Source organism: Micromys minutus, assembly GCF_963924665.1.
Source record: "Micromys minutus genome assembly, chromosome: 4".
In the NCBI taxonomy this organism is placed as follows: Eukaryota; Metazoa; Chordata; class Mammalia; order Rodentia; family Muridae; genus Micromys; species Micromys minutus.
This window is the reverse complement of record NC_137973.1, coordinates 4,052,750-4,071,122: the sequence shown is the minus strand read 5'-3', so window position 1 is coordinate 4,071,122 and position 18,373 is coordinate 4,052,750. Positions and strand designations below refer to the sequence as shown.

Genomic DNA, 18,373 nt, shown 5'->3' with positions numbered 1-18,373 from the left:
TCTCTCTGTCTCTCTCTGTCTCTGTCTCTCTCTGTCTCTGTCTCTGTCTCTCTCTCTGTGTGTGTATGTGTGTGTGTATGTGTGTGTGTGTGTGTCACTTTTCCTCTCTCTTCCAAGTGTCATCCCCCCTTTTCTCAGCGGCACATACACTCAGGATACAGGGAAACCAGAAAGAAGGGCAAAGTCCTTGCTGGAGTCTGAACACTATGAGAAACTTTCTTCCTGCACAGGTACTTGTGTTCAGTTTCTTTCTGAGGAAGTGAAGAGGATGCTAAGCCTGAAAGAAAAAGAAAAATAATGTTTCTTTAGTGGGGGGGGGGGTCATAAAATGTCAACTAACTCTGAAGTGGATACAGCAGGAAGCAGCCTGGGTTAGTTTATTTTAATTTTTTAATTAAAAAAAAAGTGTGCATGCTTTGAGTGCATGTGCGCCTGCGCATCATTGTATGCAGTGCCCTGAAGAGCAAAAGATGTTGGGGCCCCTGTAACTAGTTACAGATGACTCTGAGTTACCATGTGAGTGCTGGGAATCAAACCCGGGTCCTCTGCCAGAGCAACAAGTGCTCTTACCCACTGGACTATCTCTCCAGCCCCATTTCATTCTTGTTTTTTAGAAGGAGCCAAAAAAGTTCTGTGAGGAAGGAACTGGTGGCAAAGCAGAGTCAGGCCTGAGGCAGGCGAAGAGGCTTCAGCGAGAGGCCAAGAAAAATGAGACAGGTAGATGGCATTCTAAATGCTGCCAATCATCCTCAAGGGTCAGATGTGACAGCCACTCATGGGCACTATCCCCCCCTCAGGGTTAGGAGGAATGACTTAGGGCTGGTCTGACCAGGCAAGCCCAGCTAAGGGAGGAACTGTTCCAGGGATACCTGACAGGAGACAGTTCAGTTCCCCGCCTCCACAGTGCCAGCACTGCCCTCAGGGGACTGTTGAGTGCAGGTCAGGACTGGGAGGAGAGGAACTAAGAAACTGGATCGTGAAAAAGAAAGGAACCGCTGGCAGACTGCCGGGGCATTCCTGAGGCTGTGGGGCCAGCACCTTCCTGTGAGGGCAGCCAGGCAGGCACTAGCCGAGCTCTCTGCAGCTGAGTCAGCTTCTAAGTGAGGCCTCAGAGGGCGACCACATCCAGAATTAAAGGGGGATCTGAAGATGATTTTGGACACCTCACACTAGCACTGGGAAGAACCTGGGAAGAGTTTGTCCAAACCCAGCAAGAGCCACCGTGCTGACGATGCTGGGGACAGGAACTGGAAGCACTGCTTTCCTGCATAGTGACCTGGAGCTCCTGCTGGTAAGCCAAGGGTGCCACCTCACAACAGCAGAGACGAAAGAGGCGAGAAGTACTCTGGGGAAACCGGAACACCTTCCCAGGACCTATGAGGTTGGAGGCAGAAAGGAAACCTTAGCTCTGAATGTTCCAGAGATGGTTGGTGGCAGAGCATCGGAGACGCCATGTCTGAGGTTCCTTTTGTTCCTAGTGTTCTGTAACAGTTCCCCGAGGACATCCGAGAGAATCTCCGTGCTAACTTGAGATTAGCAGGCCGTGGAAGGTCTGGCCATGACCCCTCAGGCAGCCCTGACTCAGTCACCATTTTATACCGTGCTACCTGGTGATCACTGAAGGGCCTCTGTGTGGCCTCTCTTCGGGCTCTGACTAAGCAGAAAAGGACAGACAGCTCAGTACCTGGCTGGGAGCTCATTCTGCAGGAGCCTCTGGGAAGCAGAAGCCAGCTGCCTGCCCTTTTTCCGAGGCTCCCAAATGTGAACAGGCAAGCTTCCCTCTGAATGGGGGAGGGGCATGGGAACTTTCATAGGTATTCCTGTTTGGTTTTGTTGTTGTTTGTTTCCTAATGGCTCATTAGTCACCTTTTCACTGCTGAGACAGAATACCCCACATAAAACAGTTTGAGGAGAGGGTTTATTTGGTTACAGTTTGAGGGCGTGATCCATCACAGTGAGGGGGAATCAAGAAGGGCGATTGGTGAGCGTAGTACACATGCCCCATCACTTGGTGAGTTCAAGGTCAGCTTGGTTTCCATAGTTCCAGCCCACCCCAGCACGATATAGAGAGACCCTGTCTCAAAATGAACTAGAGCTGGGCTGGAGAGATGGCTCAGTGGTTAAGAGCACTGACTGCTCTTCTAGAGGTCCTGAGTTCAAATCCCAGCAACCACATGGTGGCTCACAACCATCTGTAAAACCCTCGGTTGCTCAGAGAGCAGAGGTAGATGGGGCAGGAACACAGGTTCTCTGCACTTATGCCATGAGATGGTGCCCAGCTTAATCCCACCAAGGTGCCAAACCAAGATTAGCCACCACGCAGTGCCCTCACCCGGGTCCTCAGAACCCAACTTCCTGTTAGGGTCACTCCCCTCCAGCAGCTAGTCTCTTTGGGTGGAGTCGCTTCCTTGAAAAGAGCTCTCCGAGGTCTGTGGTAAATCACCTCAGCCTCACCCAGTATTGGAGGGCACACTTTCTCACTTTCAGTGTCTCTCTCCCCTGAAGGACCAGAGTTCCACTTTAGACTCTTCCACGTTAGCTTTCGTGTTAGGATCAGCCCCGACTATTGCAGTCAGCTCAACCACTTTGGGTTGTCTGAGTGCACACAGTAGTTGTCAGCAGACAGTGGGCATACATGAGGCTGCTTTTCCTTCACAACAAGGCAGCTGGGCCATCACAAAACATTCCTGCTTTTAAGGTCCATTTAAGAAAAACATGGCAGTGTAACAGTTGGGTGTGGTGGCTTATGTTGTTAGCTATAGGAGCACATAGAATCAGGTCTCCCCGGGGCTCTAAGGGGCCAGGCTCATCACTCTATACCCAACTGATGCACACAGGCTGTAAGGACACTTTGTCCCTTCTATGTGACTTTGCATGGCTCTGCCTGACTTCAGATGGCATGCCAACACTCTCAGAGGGTCGGTACCCCTTCCATGGTGCCCCGCTCTTCAGCACTGGGGCTCCTGTGAGAAATGATCCTTTCTCGCCTTTGAAAATAATGTTTGCATTAAGCTTTGTCTTGGTGTGTCTCCGGATGGTATGGAATTGATGAAGAGATGTCTCTCTACACAGTCTGTTCTTTGATGGTAGAGCAATTGTAGAGGGATGCCAACTTAGTCTCTAGTGGAATGAATGCTGCCTGTGTTTTGTTACGTTCTTACTGTTTTAATTTCCCACAGGGAAAAGATTCATGTTTGCCTACTTGGGCTGCATGTAAACACCCATTAGGAAACCTACACTCAACATTTAACTATTTAATCCTAGATAACTGTACATTGTCCTTAAGCAAGGGAACAAGCCCTGAAATCATCAAAACAAGAGTCAAAAGAACCAGCACAAAAAATAACCACAGGGAGGAAGCAGAAAAAGTCCAGTAATCAGGGAGGGGAAGTGGACAAAATGGGGGCAGATGGATCCAGAGGGACCAAGTCCAGGAGAAGAGAAGTGTTCAACTCTACATTGGCATGAGTTCAAGGTCATCTTGGGCTACAGAGGAATTTCCAAGACCAAACTGGGATGGGGCGAAACCCTGACTCAAAACTTAAGTAATAATTATCTATCTAACTAACTGAGCCTTGGCAATCAAGACGAAAAAAGGAGCGAGGCAAATTTTAATCTGTGATCGGGTGTTAAGAGGGGATTTTAATTTCCTCTACTCTCCCGAAGGTGACAAGAGGTGGTATGCATCCATTCTGCATTCTATTCAGGGGCCACACCATCTGTGGTGACTAAAGAAACTCTATTTTGTGCTAGGCGTCCATCTTGGTACCTAAGAACGGCTTCTCTGACTCAAGTTCCTGTAAGATAGTAAGTTCCTGACAACCCTGAATTTTTGACCCCACCCATAAATGTACCCCATCTGTTTGTTAGGATGTGACTAACTGCTGATTTGGCTTCTGTAACCTGCTTCTGCAGACATTCAAGGATTATTTTGAGGTCACCTTGACTACCTAATCTTGGCAGAACAAAAAATGAGTTCCTGGCAGATTTTATCATGTTAAGGTTTTATATTAAGAAACACAAAACATGTCTATGACAGTTTCACAGAGAATGTAAAGCAGGCGGCCTAATGCCCTGAGGCCAATGGCTGAGCTAATCCAAGTGAAGGCATATTAGGAGACATGGCCTTTCTGGGAAACTTGAGAAACACAGAGTGGGGTGGTTTGGATATGCCTGTCCTATGGAGTGAAATGTCATAGTTTATAAGCTTAGCCCAGGGAATGGCACTATTTGGTGATGTGGCCTTGTTGGAGTAGGTGTGTCACTGTGGGCATGGGCTTAAGACCCTCACCCTAGCTTCCTGGAAATCAGTCTTCCACTAGTTACCTTCAGAGATGAAGATGTAAAACTCTCAGCTCTGCCTTCACCATTCCTGCCTGGATGTTACCCTGCTTCCACCTTGATGATGATGGATTGAACCTCTAAACCTGTAAGCCAGCCCAATTAAACATTGTCTTTTATAAGACTTGCCTTGGTCATGGTGTCTGTTCACAGTAGTAAAACCCTAACTAAGGCACAGAGAAATTCAGTATCATGGGCTTCTGGCTTTATGACCTGCATCATTGAAATGTTTTGGTAGTCTTAATGTGATATACTTCAACATTTAACAAAGAAGGTTCTACTGAAAATATGGTTTTTCTTGGAGCTAGCCCCGGCTAGAGTGATGGAGAGCCTGAATACCCTGGCTCTAGGGAACCTCGCACACTGGAGCTATACTACCCTCTGTGATCAAGTATCTCTTTAGGAGCTGTCTATCTTTGGACCTCGTATTTGAGATGAAGCACTCTCATAGCACCCTGCCTTCCCTTACCACAACGGCTCTCAGATCTTGGTGGATGTCACATGCACAGATACTCCTAGGTACCCAGTTAAGATGATCTGGGATGGGGCCTGGGCATTTGTGTTTCTAGGAATCTGAGGTCCCAGGTAACTGAAGCTACTGCTTCAAGGACACACCCAGAACTACTAGCACCATTCAGTAACAGTGTTGCTCTTACTTTCCAAGCCAAACAAAATAAAGCCTCCAGAGGTGGGTCACAAGCATCAATGTTTTAAAACTCAGTGATTCCAAAGATGACTCCATGATCATGTGAATCATGATCTCCTGTCCATGTAAAGGGTTTCCAAATGATAGGGCGGGAAAAGTACCACTATTTGGTCAATGAAATATCTATCCTGTAATGACTTGGTGAGAAAGTAAGTATACAATTTGGATGATAGCTAATACTTGTTAACTGCTCATCATTCTGCGTCAGGTTTATTTTCTTTTTTCAACAGTCATGAGTATTTTACAGGTGATAAGACAGGTGCCCCATGAAGTTATGCAATTGGTCCAAGGTCAGGTACAAGGGACAAGGCTGGGATTTGAATTCCTTTATATGTCTTCACTATAGGAGTCTGTACACCTAGGATTCCTGGGAAATACAGAATAAATATCATATAAATTATTGCATGATAGTACAATAAATTTTACACAATATATATAGTATTATATATTACATGTTAATTATATTATACAATACATATATAATATAATCCTGGCTTTATAGACCAGGCTGGCCTTGAACTCACAGAGATGTTCCTGCTTTTGCCTCCCAAAAGTGCTGGGATTAAAGACATGTGCCACTACAAGTGGCTATTTATTAGTCCCTCCCTTCTTTCCTTCCTTCCTTTTCTTCTTTCCTTTCTTCTCTCTAGACAGGATCTCACCATGTAACCAGCCTGGCCAGGTACTTATTGTGTAGTCTGGCTGCCTGAAGGGACCAGCCTCACTCTCCTAAATGCTGGGATTACAGGCATGTGAACTACAGCTGGCCCGTGGGCACACGAGTGTGAAATGGTCCCACTAGCTGTTACACTGGGCTAGAATTCCTGATTCCCTCACTTGATGGTTGCTACGGCTCGACTCTCCCTCCGTCTAAAACACATTTTGAAACTAAGTCAGTGGGTTGGGAAGAGGGTAGGATGGGGAGTTTGAGTCACAAAGAAGGGAACACTGATTCATGCAGCTCTATTCGTCCACGGGCGTGGGCTCTCTTCTACTCTATAGCCCCATGAAGAGCAGGCACTCTTCATCTCTGAAGGATACGGCATTCCAGGCTGCAGGGTTGAAGCCAACATTTGACCCTTAACCAGAAACCAAACCTGCATGCATTCTGGTCTTGTATTATTACACATTTATTGTTTGCAAATTACCCAGATTGTGGTATTCTGTTATAGCAGCAGCAAGCGGCTAAGGACTCGTCAAACAACTTGAGCAAGCCTTTCATCATCTCTTCTGGGCCTGTTTTCTCATCTGGAAACTGGACATAAATATGCCTTGCTCAGAGGAAGGCTAGGAATAGTGTGTGTGTGTGTGGGGGGGGGGGGGGGGAGCCATTTGCCGAATTCCAGATGCACAGCCTAGCACAAGGGCAAGGTTAGAGAAATTCCATCTCTCTCTTATCCTTTCCTATAATGTTTCCAAAATCTAGAAGTTTTCCCCTGTTGATTCTTGAGTATCTTCTGGAATAAAGCTCGCTTCATGATTGGCAAGGTACCATGACTGCAGCTACACATTTAAGGGGATAACGCTTCCCTGTGGGACGGGAAGAATGGACGTTAAATTTGTTGAACAAAGATTTCAACTCATGGCCCTTAGAATGAAGCACATCTGCATGAAGGAAGCTAAGGAGTGACTCACAAGCTACAGTGCCCAGCACGTCCCACAGAGGCTGCCCTGCACTGGTCTAGGCTGGGCTGGGGCTTTCAGGGCCGGAAGGTGTGCTGTGACTGAATCAGCAGTCGCTAATAAGAGAGCAGGCACCGGCAGTGACTCAGAGCAGCAGTACATTTGACTAAGGTATGCTTTTCAGAGGGGTGGAAACGGGACCGAAGGTCTTTTGCCGGGACTGTGTGATATTTGGGGTAGGCTCTTGGTAAGGTGCTTTGCAATTAAGTGGATACCATCTGAAGAAATGCCAAGGTCAGACAGATTACGCTGGCATTTGAGGCAGCAGACTGGGAAGACCCTCGTGCATGTAGCACAGCTAGTTTTTATATCTCTACTTTAACTACTTACAGAAGACCATAAAAGAAGACGTGTGTACCTTAAAATCGGCCGAGAGAAAAGAGCCAAGCCAGAAAGCTGTGCTGCAGGAGATTCTTGAAATTGAGCCAAAATATGGATTCCTGGCAGATTCTATGTTACGTTTTTATAGTAAGAGGCACAAAAACGCACATCTATGAGACTTGTAAAGCGGTTCTTCACCTAACCATTTCTTAAAGTACCGGCGCGAGTGAGCCACAGAGTTAACCTTCCTAGGTTTGAAATCACCTGGGAGACACATTTAGGTATGTCTCTGAGTTTGTTTCCAGAGAGATTTCCTGAGGAGAAAAGATGTACCCTAAGCGGAGGAAGCATGATCCCCTGGACTGAGGGCAAAGGAGGCATGGAGACAGCGGGCTGAGCCCCAGCCTTCATCTCTCTGCTTCCTGACTAAACACAGCTGCCTCTGCCACAGGGACCATGGCTTCCCCACCAGGACGGCTTCACTTCCGTGAACCAAAATAAGCCCTCCCTTTCTCAAGGTGCTCTTCTTAGTTTCTTGGAAAAACAAGAAAGTAAGGTAGTAACCCGGACTCAAAGCTTGGGGGTGCAGAGCCACGTAAACCCTGTCCAGCACCAGGGTTATCCAACCTTTGATGAGAACACTTCCCGTTCCAGCAAGGAAAAGACGAACTGCAAAGCACGGTGGCCAGTGCTGTCGCTGCTGGTGTTTTTGGCAAGGTGTAACCCCTGTAACAAGCAAAGATAGATTGTAAAGGATGCGTTGATAACACCTCTTGGTTACTGTTCTGCTGCTGGGAAGGGACACAATGGCCAAGACGACTTATACAGTAGGGGGCTGGCTTACATTTTCAGAGGGTGGGTCCGTGATCATCATGGCAGGAAGCATGGTGGTAGTCAGGGAGGCAGGCGCGCGCGGGGGGCGGGGGGCAGGCAGGCGGGTGGGCAGGTGGGCAGGCGGGTAGTCAGGGAGGCAAGCAGTGGGTATGGTATAGAGCAGTAGCTGAGAACTCACATCATCCATAAGATGGAGGCAAAGTGAGCAAGATGGGCTTTGAAACCTCAGAGTCTACACCTGGTCACACACTCCCTCCAACAAGGCCACACTCTCATTCTTTCTAAACAACCCACCAACTGGGAACCAAATATTCAAATCTATGAGCCTCTGGGGGCCATTCTCATTGAAACCACCACGGTGCCTTCATGGGACTGTTTCACATGAGGGCATCAGAGTGTATACGGCATCCCATAGCTCAAAATCATCCTCTGAAGGACAAAGCAAGCCTCAAGACTGTGATTCTGTGGATAAAAGTTCTGAGACAAAGGCATCTGTGCAAACCACAAGCAGATTTTCAAATCTAGGAAAACGAAATTCTTAATTATGGGTTACATTCTTTAAAAAATAGCTCGAATAATTGGTGTTGACTTTTTCCCTAAGGTTTATTTTTAACTTTTAACCTAAGTTTTGGGGTTTGATGATAAAAACAAAACAAAGCAAATATAACCAACCAAACAAAATACTCCACATCTATGTTACAACAGTAAAAAGAAGCAAAGGTAGAAATTAAGGGTGAAAATCATCTTTCTAAATTTATTGTATTTCTTAATTTCTAAATGTGTTGTATTGTATTATATAAAATTTATTTTATGTGTATGAGTGTGCAACATGTGTGTGCCTGGTACCTGTGTAGGTCGGAGGAAGACATCAGATAGTCTAAAACTGTAGTTACAGATTAATGAGAGCCTCCATATAGGCCAAGGGAACTGAACCTGGGTCTTCTGAATGAGCAAAAAGTTCTCTTAACCACTGAGCCTCTCTCAGTCTCTAAGCTTATTACTGTTGTTGTTGTTATTATTATTATTATTATCATTATCATTATTATTCCTCAGTCCCTAAACTCATCATCATCATTAAATTCATTGGTCTGTCTTCGGGCTATAGAAAACATTTGAATGCCCCAAATTTACTAGTGACCAATTTAGGTTTGTCCCAAGTCACGGGTTTCATTATCAATTAGCTTCCAGAAGCTTCAACTTCTCTTCTGAATTAGCACAAAACGTTCAGCCCAAGGCAACGGCATCCCCGAGAGGTTGCAGGTCTCTTGAAGCCAGGGTCTCCCTCATCCTCAAGAATATTGTAGACCTCACCACCTGCAACGACCTTGCTGTCTCTCAGACGGCCAAGCATTGCTCATTACTTGGAACAGTGTAAGTTTCAATCTGTCAAGTGAGGAAAATCAAGCCCAAATAACAGCAGCAGAAAGTAATGACCGTTTGGATTAACGGGACAGTAGGAAGTTCTGTGACCTGTATGCAGGCTCACCGTAAGATCAGACCCAATGGGTATCATAAGGCAGAGTAAGGCTTGCCAGTGGAAATAATCTCAGCAGATGTGAAAACTACTCCTGACTGTAGCTCGTGCCTCTCCTTGACCCTGATGAGGTTATGAGTCATCTTGTTTCCAGGAAGAACAGGCCAGAGATTGAAGTGGTATGTTCACAGGAATTCCTCACAACCCCCCACCATGGCCAATGGTTAATACAACACACCAAACTCTAAAAGCCCGACTTATAAAACAAAAGGCAAATGCCTAACCCCCAAATATACAAGTAATGGTCGCTCTAACCACCTAAGTATATTCAAAATTTACAAAAGTTCCAAATCTCCTCCTATCTCTGTCCATTGGCACACACCAGGGATAATTCCTCCTATCCTAGTAGGGTGATGTGTTGGGGATTTGATGTGTGCTTACATAGGAATTCACATGTCCGCTGCAGGTCCCACCAACAGTTGGCTTTTTGACTGATCAGTAAAGAGCCAATGGCTAGTGTGTGGGCAGGGGATAGAGGTGGGACTTTGAGGCTTCCCGGGAGGAAATGCAGGAGAGAAGAAGCAGAATCACCATGGCGGAGAGGCAGAGAGATCAGACCTCCCCGGATTCATACAGGTCTGCAGGCTCTTAAGTCTGATGTTTCTGCCAGCCTACACATCTCCTGACAGCATGTCCCTGCTTCCAAACCAGTCTTTACCCATGATAACATCCTTCTACAGGAAAACCAAACTCCGAAGGAGGTCTAAACCTCCCCTTCCGGGCCACCGTACATCCTACATACAGCCAGTTTCCTTCCTCTCACCATCCACCCCACCCCCTCTCAAGGCTTCTTCCGGCTTCCATCTCCCAGACGCTATTGGCTGCTGGTCCCACGAACATCTAGCTTTGTGAACCACACAAGTCCTTACTACCTACACGGAAATTACAAAACATTCCTCTCTTCGATCCCCCATTCCGCCGTTTACCTTGCAGGTCCCTGTCAAGATCCCATGTTAGTTACCCTAGCGTTGCATTTACCAACCCAGTGTGTGCTACCTTCCTAACACTACTGATTACTTCATTAAACCCCCTTCCGAGGCTTTGCATCCCCGTAATGATTGTTCCCAGGCTTATTTCTATGAACCTGAAGAACATGCCTTGCAGCTGGAAAGATACTCAGAGATTGTTTTTCATCCCTCTGCCCGCTGGACTGGGTCTTGAAGTCTCGGTGGGTGCCACCGGAACCACCGGGGCTGCCCTCTTCCAAACACACCATCTGGCCAGCAACTTCGAGGACAAGCTGAAAGACCCCCGGAGGGTATCTTCCATCTGAAGAGACCCGTCCCAAGGAACAGCGAGACCACTCACTTCGGATGCAAGTAGCAAGAGGTTTATTTAGATACACAGGTACCTGTGGGCACACAGTCTCTCGGAGGACTTGCGCGCCGGACAAAGGGGCAGTCCCCTTTTTATAGGGCTTGGGGGGCAGAAGCAAGGTACAGAAGCAGAAGCATAGCAACAGGGTTTTAATTGGTTAGTTTAAATGTGGCCAGCGAGTGAGCCCAAGGACATGGCTCTAAGGAAACAGCTCCTGATACCAGCTGGGGCTGCAGCTCCTGAGAATAGTTGCCTTGGGCTTATCTAAGTGTGGGAACTATGGCAGACATATGGCTCCAAGGACACAACTCTTGGTTCTAGTCGGGGGCTGCAGCTTATCTGAAAGCTGGGCTTGTCTGAATGTCTTCTGTTCTTTGTCTATTGCTAGCTGGCCGCCCACCGGTATCCTGCTTGGCCACCTGGGACCCTGACCTAGCCTGCACAGCCTTACAGACCCAAGTTCTCAGAAGAGGAGGGCGGCCTTGGCCCCCCCCACTTTGGGACAAGGAGTTGTTTTTCGTCTTTGCCTCAACATGTGTGGCAGGATGTTCTTACCCTGGTCCAGGTGGTCAACTGCAGATATTTTTGTTCTGACAGAGACTGGGCTGTCTTCTGGCTCACTTTTGTTTTGGTATTTTTTTTATCCCTGCCTGTTCTGGGCCTAGCACAAAATGGCGTTACTGCAGCTAAAGCAGGAGGGGGTCTTTCAAAGCTTGACCAGGTGATGATTCCACTATGGACACCCTTGAGTCCTTTCAACGACAGAACAAACTCCCTAGATGGGGTTGCTCTCCAAAATCTCTGGACCGGATGACCGCTCTCTACAGGGTGGGGCTTGCATTACGTTGGTGGAAGGCGGCTGTTTCTATGTTAATGAATCTGGCCTGGTGGAACCAGACGGATGAATGCTCCAAGTTCTCTGAGCCTGACACCACAATCCCTAGCACATAAGCCGCCTATGGCTTAGCTTCTTCCCTTCCTTGGCTTTGCCCTGGCCTCTGGAGTCCTGATCCTTCCGGCGCCCTGCCGCGTCCAATTTTAAAAATGGCAAGTAAGTAGTATTACAAAAATGACTGCCAATCAGGGTCTGGCTCGGTAACAAATCATTCCCAACACTGAGGCTGAGAACTATTACGAGACCTCTCCATTATAAACCAAACAGGGGGAGATGTAGGGGAACCCTGCTACTTAAGGTCCTCCTCTACCATATCTGGCTGGCTGGCTCCTCTGATCTCAGGGCAAAATGGGGGACTCCCTTTTCCTGCCGGGCTCCCCCTTCTATGACGTTTGTCTGGGGAGCCCAACCCCCACACCTTCTACCTGAGGAAGGTCCTGTGCACCTACAAACTTAAAAGTTTAATTTCTTTCCTTGTAAAAACCTGCCCAGCAAGTACCTGGATTCTCGGGGCATCATTCGATACACAAGAGGGATTCCTAGTACTTTAAACTCCAGCCAGTGATTTATGTGAATGCTGAAAGCACCACCCCACTCTCCAAGGGTCACTCTCTTGGTCAACCCAAATACGTAATGTATTCACACAAGCTGTTTTATTGAGAGTTATCTGAGAGAGCTGTCACTGAGTAAAAGTGCTGTGACACTAAATCCTGGGAGAACCCCCCACCAACACACCCACAATGACCAGAATCCTCTGTGTGTGTGTGTGTGTGTGTGTGTGTGTGTGTGTTCCCAGCACCTACATGGAGCTTGCAACTGTAACTCCAGTTCCAGAGGATCCAGCGCCCTCTTCTGGCCTCTGCAGGCACTGCATATGCATAGTGCCCAGGCAAACACTCATACACATAAATGAAAATTAACAATTATTTTAAGAACTATAGCAAGACATGGTGGTACATGCCTTTAATCCCAGCATTCAGGAGGCAGAGACAGGTCGATCTCTGAGTTTGAGGTCAACCTGGTTTATAAAATGAGTTCCAGGACAGCCAAGGGGGTTACACAGAGAGACCTTGTTTTGAAAAACAAGACAACAAAACCGAAACCAAAAAGAGGTGTTTATGGCTCTTTCTCTTCCGTCCCAGGCGCTGTGGGAGCCGCGGGTTACCGTGCAGACATGGCCAAGTCCAAGAACCACACCACCCACAACCAGTCCCGCAAATGGCACAGGAATGGCATCAAGAAACCCCGGTCACAAAGATACGAATCTCTTAAGGGGGTTGATCCCAAGTTCCTGAGGAACATGCGTTTTGCCAAGAAGCACAACAAGAAAGGTCTGAAGAAGATGCAGGCCAGCAATGCAAAGGCAGTGAGCGCACGCACAGAGGCCATCAAGGCCCTTGTGAAGCCTGAGGTCATCAAGCCCAAGATGCCAAAGGGCCCCAGCCGCAAACTCAGCCGTGTGGCTTTCATCGCTCACCCCAAGCTTGGGAAGAAGATTCGAAGCTACATGGCCAAGGGTCGTAGGCTCTGCCAACCAAAGCCCAAGGTTCAAACCAAGGCAGAGGCCACAGCTCCAGCTAAGGCCCAGGCTTCGGCTCCAGCTCAGGCTCCCAAAGGTGCCCAGGCCCCTGAGAAGGCTCCGTAGAAAAGGCCCCTGCCAAAATGAAGACAGACGGACTGCAGTGACACACCCACCTACACACTAGTGCAGATGACCAGTGTCCGGTGCTGTTTGTACAAATAAACTTGAGACAAGAAAAAAAGCGGTGTTCATGCCTATGTGTATTATATGTCTCGTATGTTTGTGTGTACAAGCTCAGAGGCCAGAGTGTGAGAGCAGATGTCTTGCTCTCTTACTCTGGGCCGTATTTCTCTGAGATAAATACCCTCACTGAACCTGAAGCTAGTCATTTTTCAGCTAGGCTGGCCAAAACCCTCACCCAGCTCTGTTTCAGAACCCCGGCGGCCCCCTCTCAGTGCTGGCTTACAAGCTGAAAGAGCTTGTGCACGGGCGCTGGAGATCCGAATCTGAGTCCCCGTGCTTGGGCAGCAAGCACCCCTTGTTGTCCATCTCTCCAGCCTCTGTGCCTTCTTCTTTTATCATCGAGACACAAAGCAATGGCAGCGGGTGTCCTTTAAAAGCCTAGTGTTCAATATTAGATTCCTTTCCTCCCTTTAATTTTACATTACTTTGCTAAGAATAAAGATGAAAATCCAAGCCGTCTGAAGCCTGAGTGTATATCCATGATGAGACAGGCTAAGATTGGTTGTTCATTCTTCTCACTGTGTATAACCCATCAAGGCCCTAGAAAGCTAAGTTCAGGTCATGCTTGTTTTTAAAAAGTGTGCAAAAAAAAAAAAAAAAAAAAAAAAAAAAAAAAAAAAAAAAAAGAAAGAAAGAAAGAAAAAAAAAAAGAAAAAGAAACCAAAACAGACTGCAAAGAAAAGGAAGCAAGACAGGAATATTTTCTTTAGAGAAAAACAAACATAAAAACTTCCCAACATTTTTAATGCATCCTAAGTCAGTTTTCAAATGGTTGGAGAAATGGGTAAAATCTAATGTGAGTTTGAGGGTCTTTTCTGTGAAGGAGCAGTTGCCTTGGTAAGATGGGGCCACTGAGGAGGGCGTAATTGTGCTGACCACTCTATGTCCTTCCTGTGATGGGCGGCTGCCTGTCCCCTAGCAGCTGAGTGTTACAGCCGCTCAGGGGAGGGAGAGCAAGGGTGTTTTTCTCCCTGGAACCAGAAGGGATAAAATCCGAGGATCTCTGGTCTGGTTGTAAGGTTCCACAGGGCTCTGGGCTGGCCAGAGTGGCCAAAGTGTTAGAGCTCTCTGTAGGGAAGCCTGTAGTGGGTAGACCAGATGTTGCTTGTATTCTGATCTTAATTTTGCTTCCTCAAGAGTAGTTGTCCCCGGGGTTGGAGAGATGGCTCAGTGGTTAGGAGAGCTCTGACTGCTCTTCCAGAGTCCTGAGTTCAAAACCCAACAACCATCTGTAATGAGATCTGATGCCCTCTTCTGATGTGTCTGAAGACAGTGACAGTGTACTCACATACATAAAATAAAAATAAAGTTCTTAAAAAAAAAAAAAAGAGTAGTTGTCCCCAAGGAACAGAATATCATGTACTCAAGTGACAGCATGTGAATCTTCTCTCCATTTTTATTGGTCATTAAAGGCCAGAGCCTGTGACTGGGCAGTGGAGGGAAAGGTGAGACTGGAGGTCTGAGAGTTGGGGGCAGGTAGAGAAGAATTAAACAAGAGGGAAGGAGAGAAGTCAGAAGAGGAGGAGAATAATGGGCCAGTACCAAGTGGCCAGAAGAAACCGCAAACAAGGAGCCTTATAGCTGGAGACTAAGTTAGTACAGTGTTAGATCTGCCCAGTCTGGACATATAGCTTATAATGATGATAACTAGATCGTGTGCTTTTTACATGGGCTTAGAAATTCCCACAACAAATTGGCACTCAATATTGGGCACCATATATAGTAAAGAACATTTTAAGATCTTGGTGCAGGGCTTCTTCCCCGCCTTTAGACCATTTATGTTGGGTTTAAATGTGTCTTAGGCAGCACAATAGCTGGGCAACTGTCTATCTTCTGTGTTGTTAGAATCTACCTTTTTATCTGTAACCCAAGGTAATATTCATTATGTTTTATCTGTGTTGTCATTGCTTTAACTGGCAAGCCCACGTGGCCACAGCTTTGTGGCTTGGCTCACCCGTGGTGGCTCTTCTTTCTCCTCTCCTGTGTGTCCTTCTTCTCTCTGTGGCTTATCATGACCTATAAATTCCTGTACATTCACTTCCGGTGTCTCCTCTAGGCCGTGTTGCCAAGTCTTAAGTCTCTCTCTTGTTCAGTCTGATCTGTGAAGTTCTGCAGTCTTTATCGTTTTCAGCTCCCTTCTGTAACCCCCATTTCTCTCTCCGTGCAGGGCCGGTAGCCGGGGTCTCTTCCACTCTGTCACCATAGCAGCACAAATGCCAGTGGCAGCTGTGGTGGCAGGCCGCAGCTCGTCACAACAAGCCACAGCCAAGCCTCTGGAGGAAGAGATATGTACAATGCGCCCTGTGTGAGGTGTGTCCCTGACTGGCTGAAGGACAATGGCCACAGACCACACGTGCTCTCCTTTATACTGCTTCAAGCATCTTGGACATCTGCATTGGAAGTGGTAACATCTGGACCTGCCTACCTGATATATTCTGTTTCTCTTTGGGAATCTTGCCCATGCTCATGCTAAACATGTGTGTCACGACGTCTTTAGAGGAAAAGGTGTCTGGTGTCTGTTCTTTCCTATATGATGTTCTGCTCCAGCCTTTCCTGGATCTTTCATATCACCTCTTATCATTCTGAGACAATCTCTCAAACTCTCCCCAAATGATACTACTCGGGGATTGTTCTAGAATTCTGGAGAGCTTTGTTCCCTGGAGCTGTCTCTCCTTCGCTCTCCACAGACCCACATCACCAAGTGTCCTAACTCTGTGTCTTGGGATTTGCCTTGCTACATCACTGCTGTGACATGTTTGTTAATCTGAGGGACTGTCAGACAACAGCAGTTCACTTTACTACTGCTGAGATCTTTGGCAAGGCCACACACTAGTGGGCAAGACGGCCTGGCTGTACATCACTGGATTTGCATCACGCTGATCAAATTCTCAAGTGTGTCTTTTCTGCAAAACTTCTCACGCAGACCAGTCTCATCTGACTTTACACATCCTGGTGGTCCTAGCTGTTTGCCCGCTTCCATGGGTCTCCTTACTTCAGGGTTTCTGTTGGGGCCCAGACCATGTCTGTGCTAACAACACGTTGAGTCCTTCCACCTGAAAGACAGAGGAAGAATGTTGTGTGTTCCCGGGAGCTCGGCCTGTGCTCTAACCTCTTCGGTTCAGCCCAGGATCGAACGCAACCAATCCCCACCCCAGGAAAGCCAGGAGCTGCTGTCCCCTAGCCTCCATCAATGGCTCTGTCTTCTCTCTCTCTCCTGCCCACTGTAGCTCCTCAAAAACTAGCCCACTTTACTATTTTAAAACTAGCCAGATAACACAATTGCTTGGTGCAGAATCTCCAGCCATAGTCTTACCAGCACTCACCAACCTCCTCACCCCCTCCCACGGCAGACCTAGGTGCCCTGAGGCCTTACATGGTTGTTACGGTTCTCTTCCAATGCATGGCTGCAAAAGCCCCCTCTTTTCCTCCATCCTCTCTCTTTCTCCTGGGACCCAGAAATCCCACCTTTACCCTCCACCCAGCAATCAAGAGCCAACTAGGGAACCAGCACCTCCCCCTACAGAAGAACATCCAGAGAGATTTTTAAAGATTTATTTATCTATTTTATGTATGTAAGTACACTCTTGCTGAGAATTGAATTCAGAACCTCTAGAAGAGCAGTCAGTGTTCCGAACCACTGAACCATCTCTCCAGCCCCCTGAGAGATTTTAAAAATAACTTACTAGGGCCTGGAGAGATGCTCAGTGGTTAAGAGAACTTATTCCTCTTGCAGAGGACCCGTGCTTGGTCCCCAGCACCCACATGGCAGCCGCATGGATCCAGATATGCCCACGGCCTCAGGTGATAGTTCAAGCCACTCAAAACAGCATGTCCCCAGCTCCCTCCCAGGGCAGAATGGCATTCAGTTATTCACATAGTCTTCAAGCCCAGACCACAGATGTCAGGCACTTGGAGTAATTTTCCTAAAGAAGGTAAGTGACCCATAAGCAAGAAGTCATCTCTCCCTTACCTTGTCACTAACTTTAAATCCATATTTACTTATATGGTAATTTGAATGCAATTGATCCCCATAAGCCCATAGGGAGTGGCATTATTAGGAGGTGTGGCCTTGTGGGAGGAAGTGTGTCACTATGGGGAGGACTTTGAGGTCTTATATACTCAAGCTATGCCCAGTGTGGCACAGTTACTTTTGCTGTCTGCAGACTAAGATTTGGAATTCTCAGTTTCTTTTCCAGCACCATGTTTGCCTTTATGCCTTCATGTTTCTCACCATGGTAATAACAGACTAAACTTCTGAAACTGTAAGCTACCCCGAGTTAATGTTTTCCTTTATAAGAGTTGCCGTGGTCAAGCTGGCCCCAAGGTCATAAGAGTTGGCCTGAGGTCATGACAGCAGGAAAGCTGGCTCTACCCCTCAATGGCTACAACACTTGGAAGAGTAGGCCCCAAACCTGGCCTGTACAACACAGAAGAACTGACCCCAATGATGAAGGTATAGATGGGTGAGGCAGCTCTGAGTGCGTTAGAGCAGAACTGGCCCAGCTCCTCAGGGGTCGCAGGACTTGGAGAGTGGGTCCAATGACTCTGGAGGCATGATGAGTGGGGTGAGCTGGCCTGACAGCATGAAAGCTGACACCGTCCCCTCTGGCTGCAGCACTGGGTGAGCTAGTAGGGGCAGTGTTGGAGGGCTTCCGCTGGTGGTGTGGACACAGGAGAGCTGATGGGCTGCCCCACTCAGCTACCACCCAGTTCCAGACCAGGACTTTGAGTTGCCCCTTCCCTCCCAAATTTACTTCGTCTATGAACTGCTAGAGCACTTGAAAAGGCCAGTTCTGCAGATCCAAATCAGTGGGATCTCCAAAACATAGGACACAACTGGATAACCGAGAGGAGGCCCTATCAGGATCCAATATTGATGGTATAGCAGAAGCCAGGGGCCTTGAACCAGACCAATGACTCATTACAATGAACATTTGCAAGTAAAGATGTGTGGACAGAGAGATATACTGTAAAACA

The 18,373-nt window shown here is 47.4% G+C and overlaps 1 protein-coding gene across 1 annotated transcript; it reads left to right on the top strand.

Moving 5' to 3' along the window:
- Window positions 1-12,774: 12,774 nt before the first annotated feature.
- LOC308419748 (large ribosomal subunit protein eL29-like) lies at window positions 12,775-13,276 on the top strand (the record flags this gene model as incomplete). The annotated part of the gene is made up of 1 exon (XM_080915536.1): window positions 12,775-13,276. Exon 1 carries the CDS (start codon window positions 12,806-12,808, stop codon window positions 13,274-13,276), a length of 471 nt encoding a protein of 156 aa, XP_080771662.1. The 5' UTR covers window positions 12,775-12,805.
- Window positions 13,277-18,373: the final 5,097 nt, after the last annotated feature.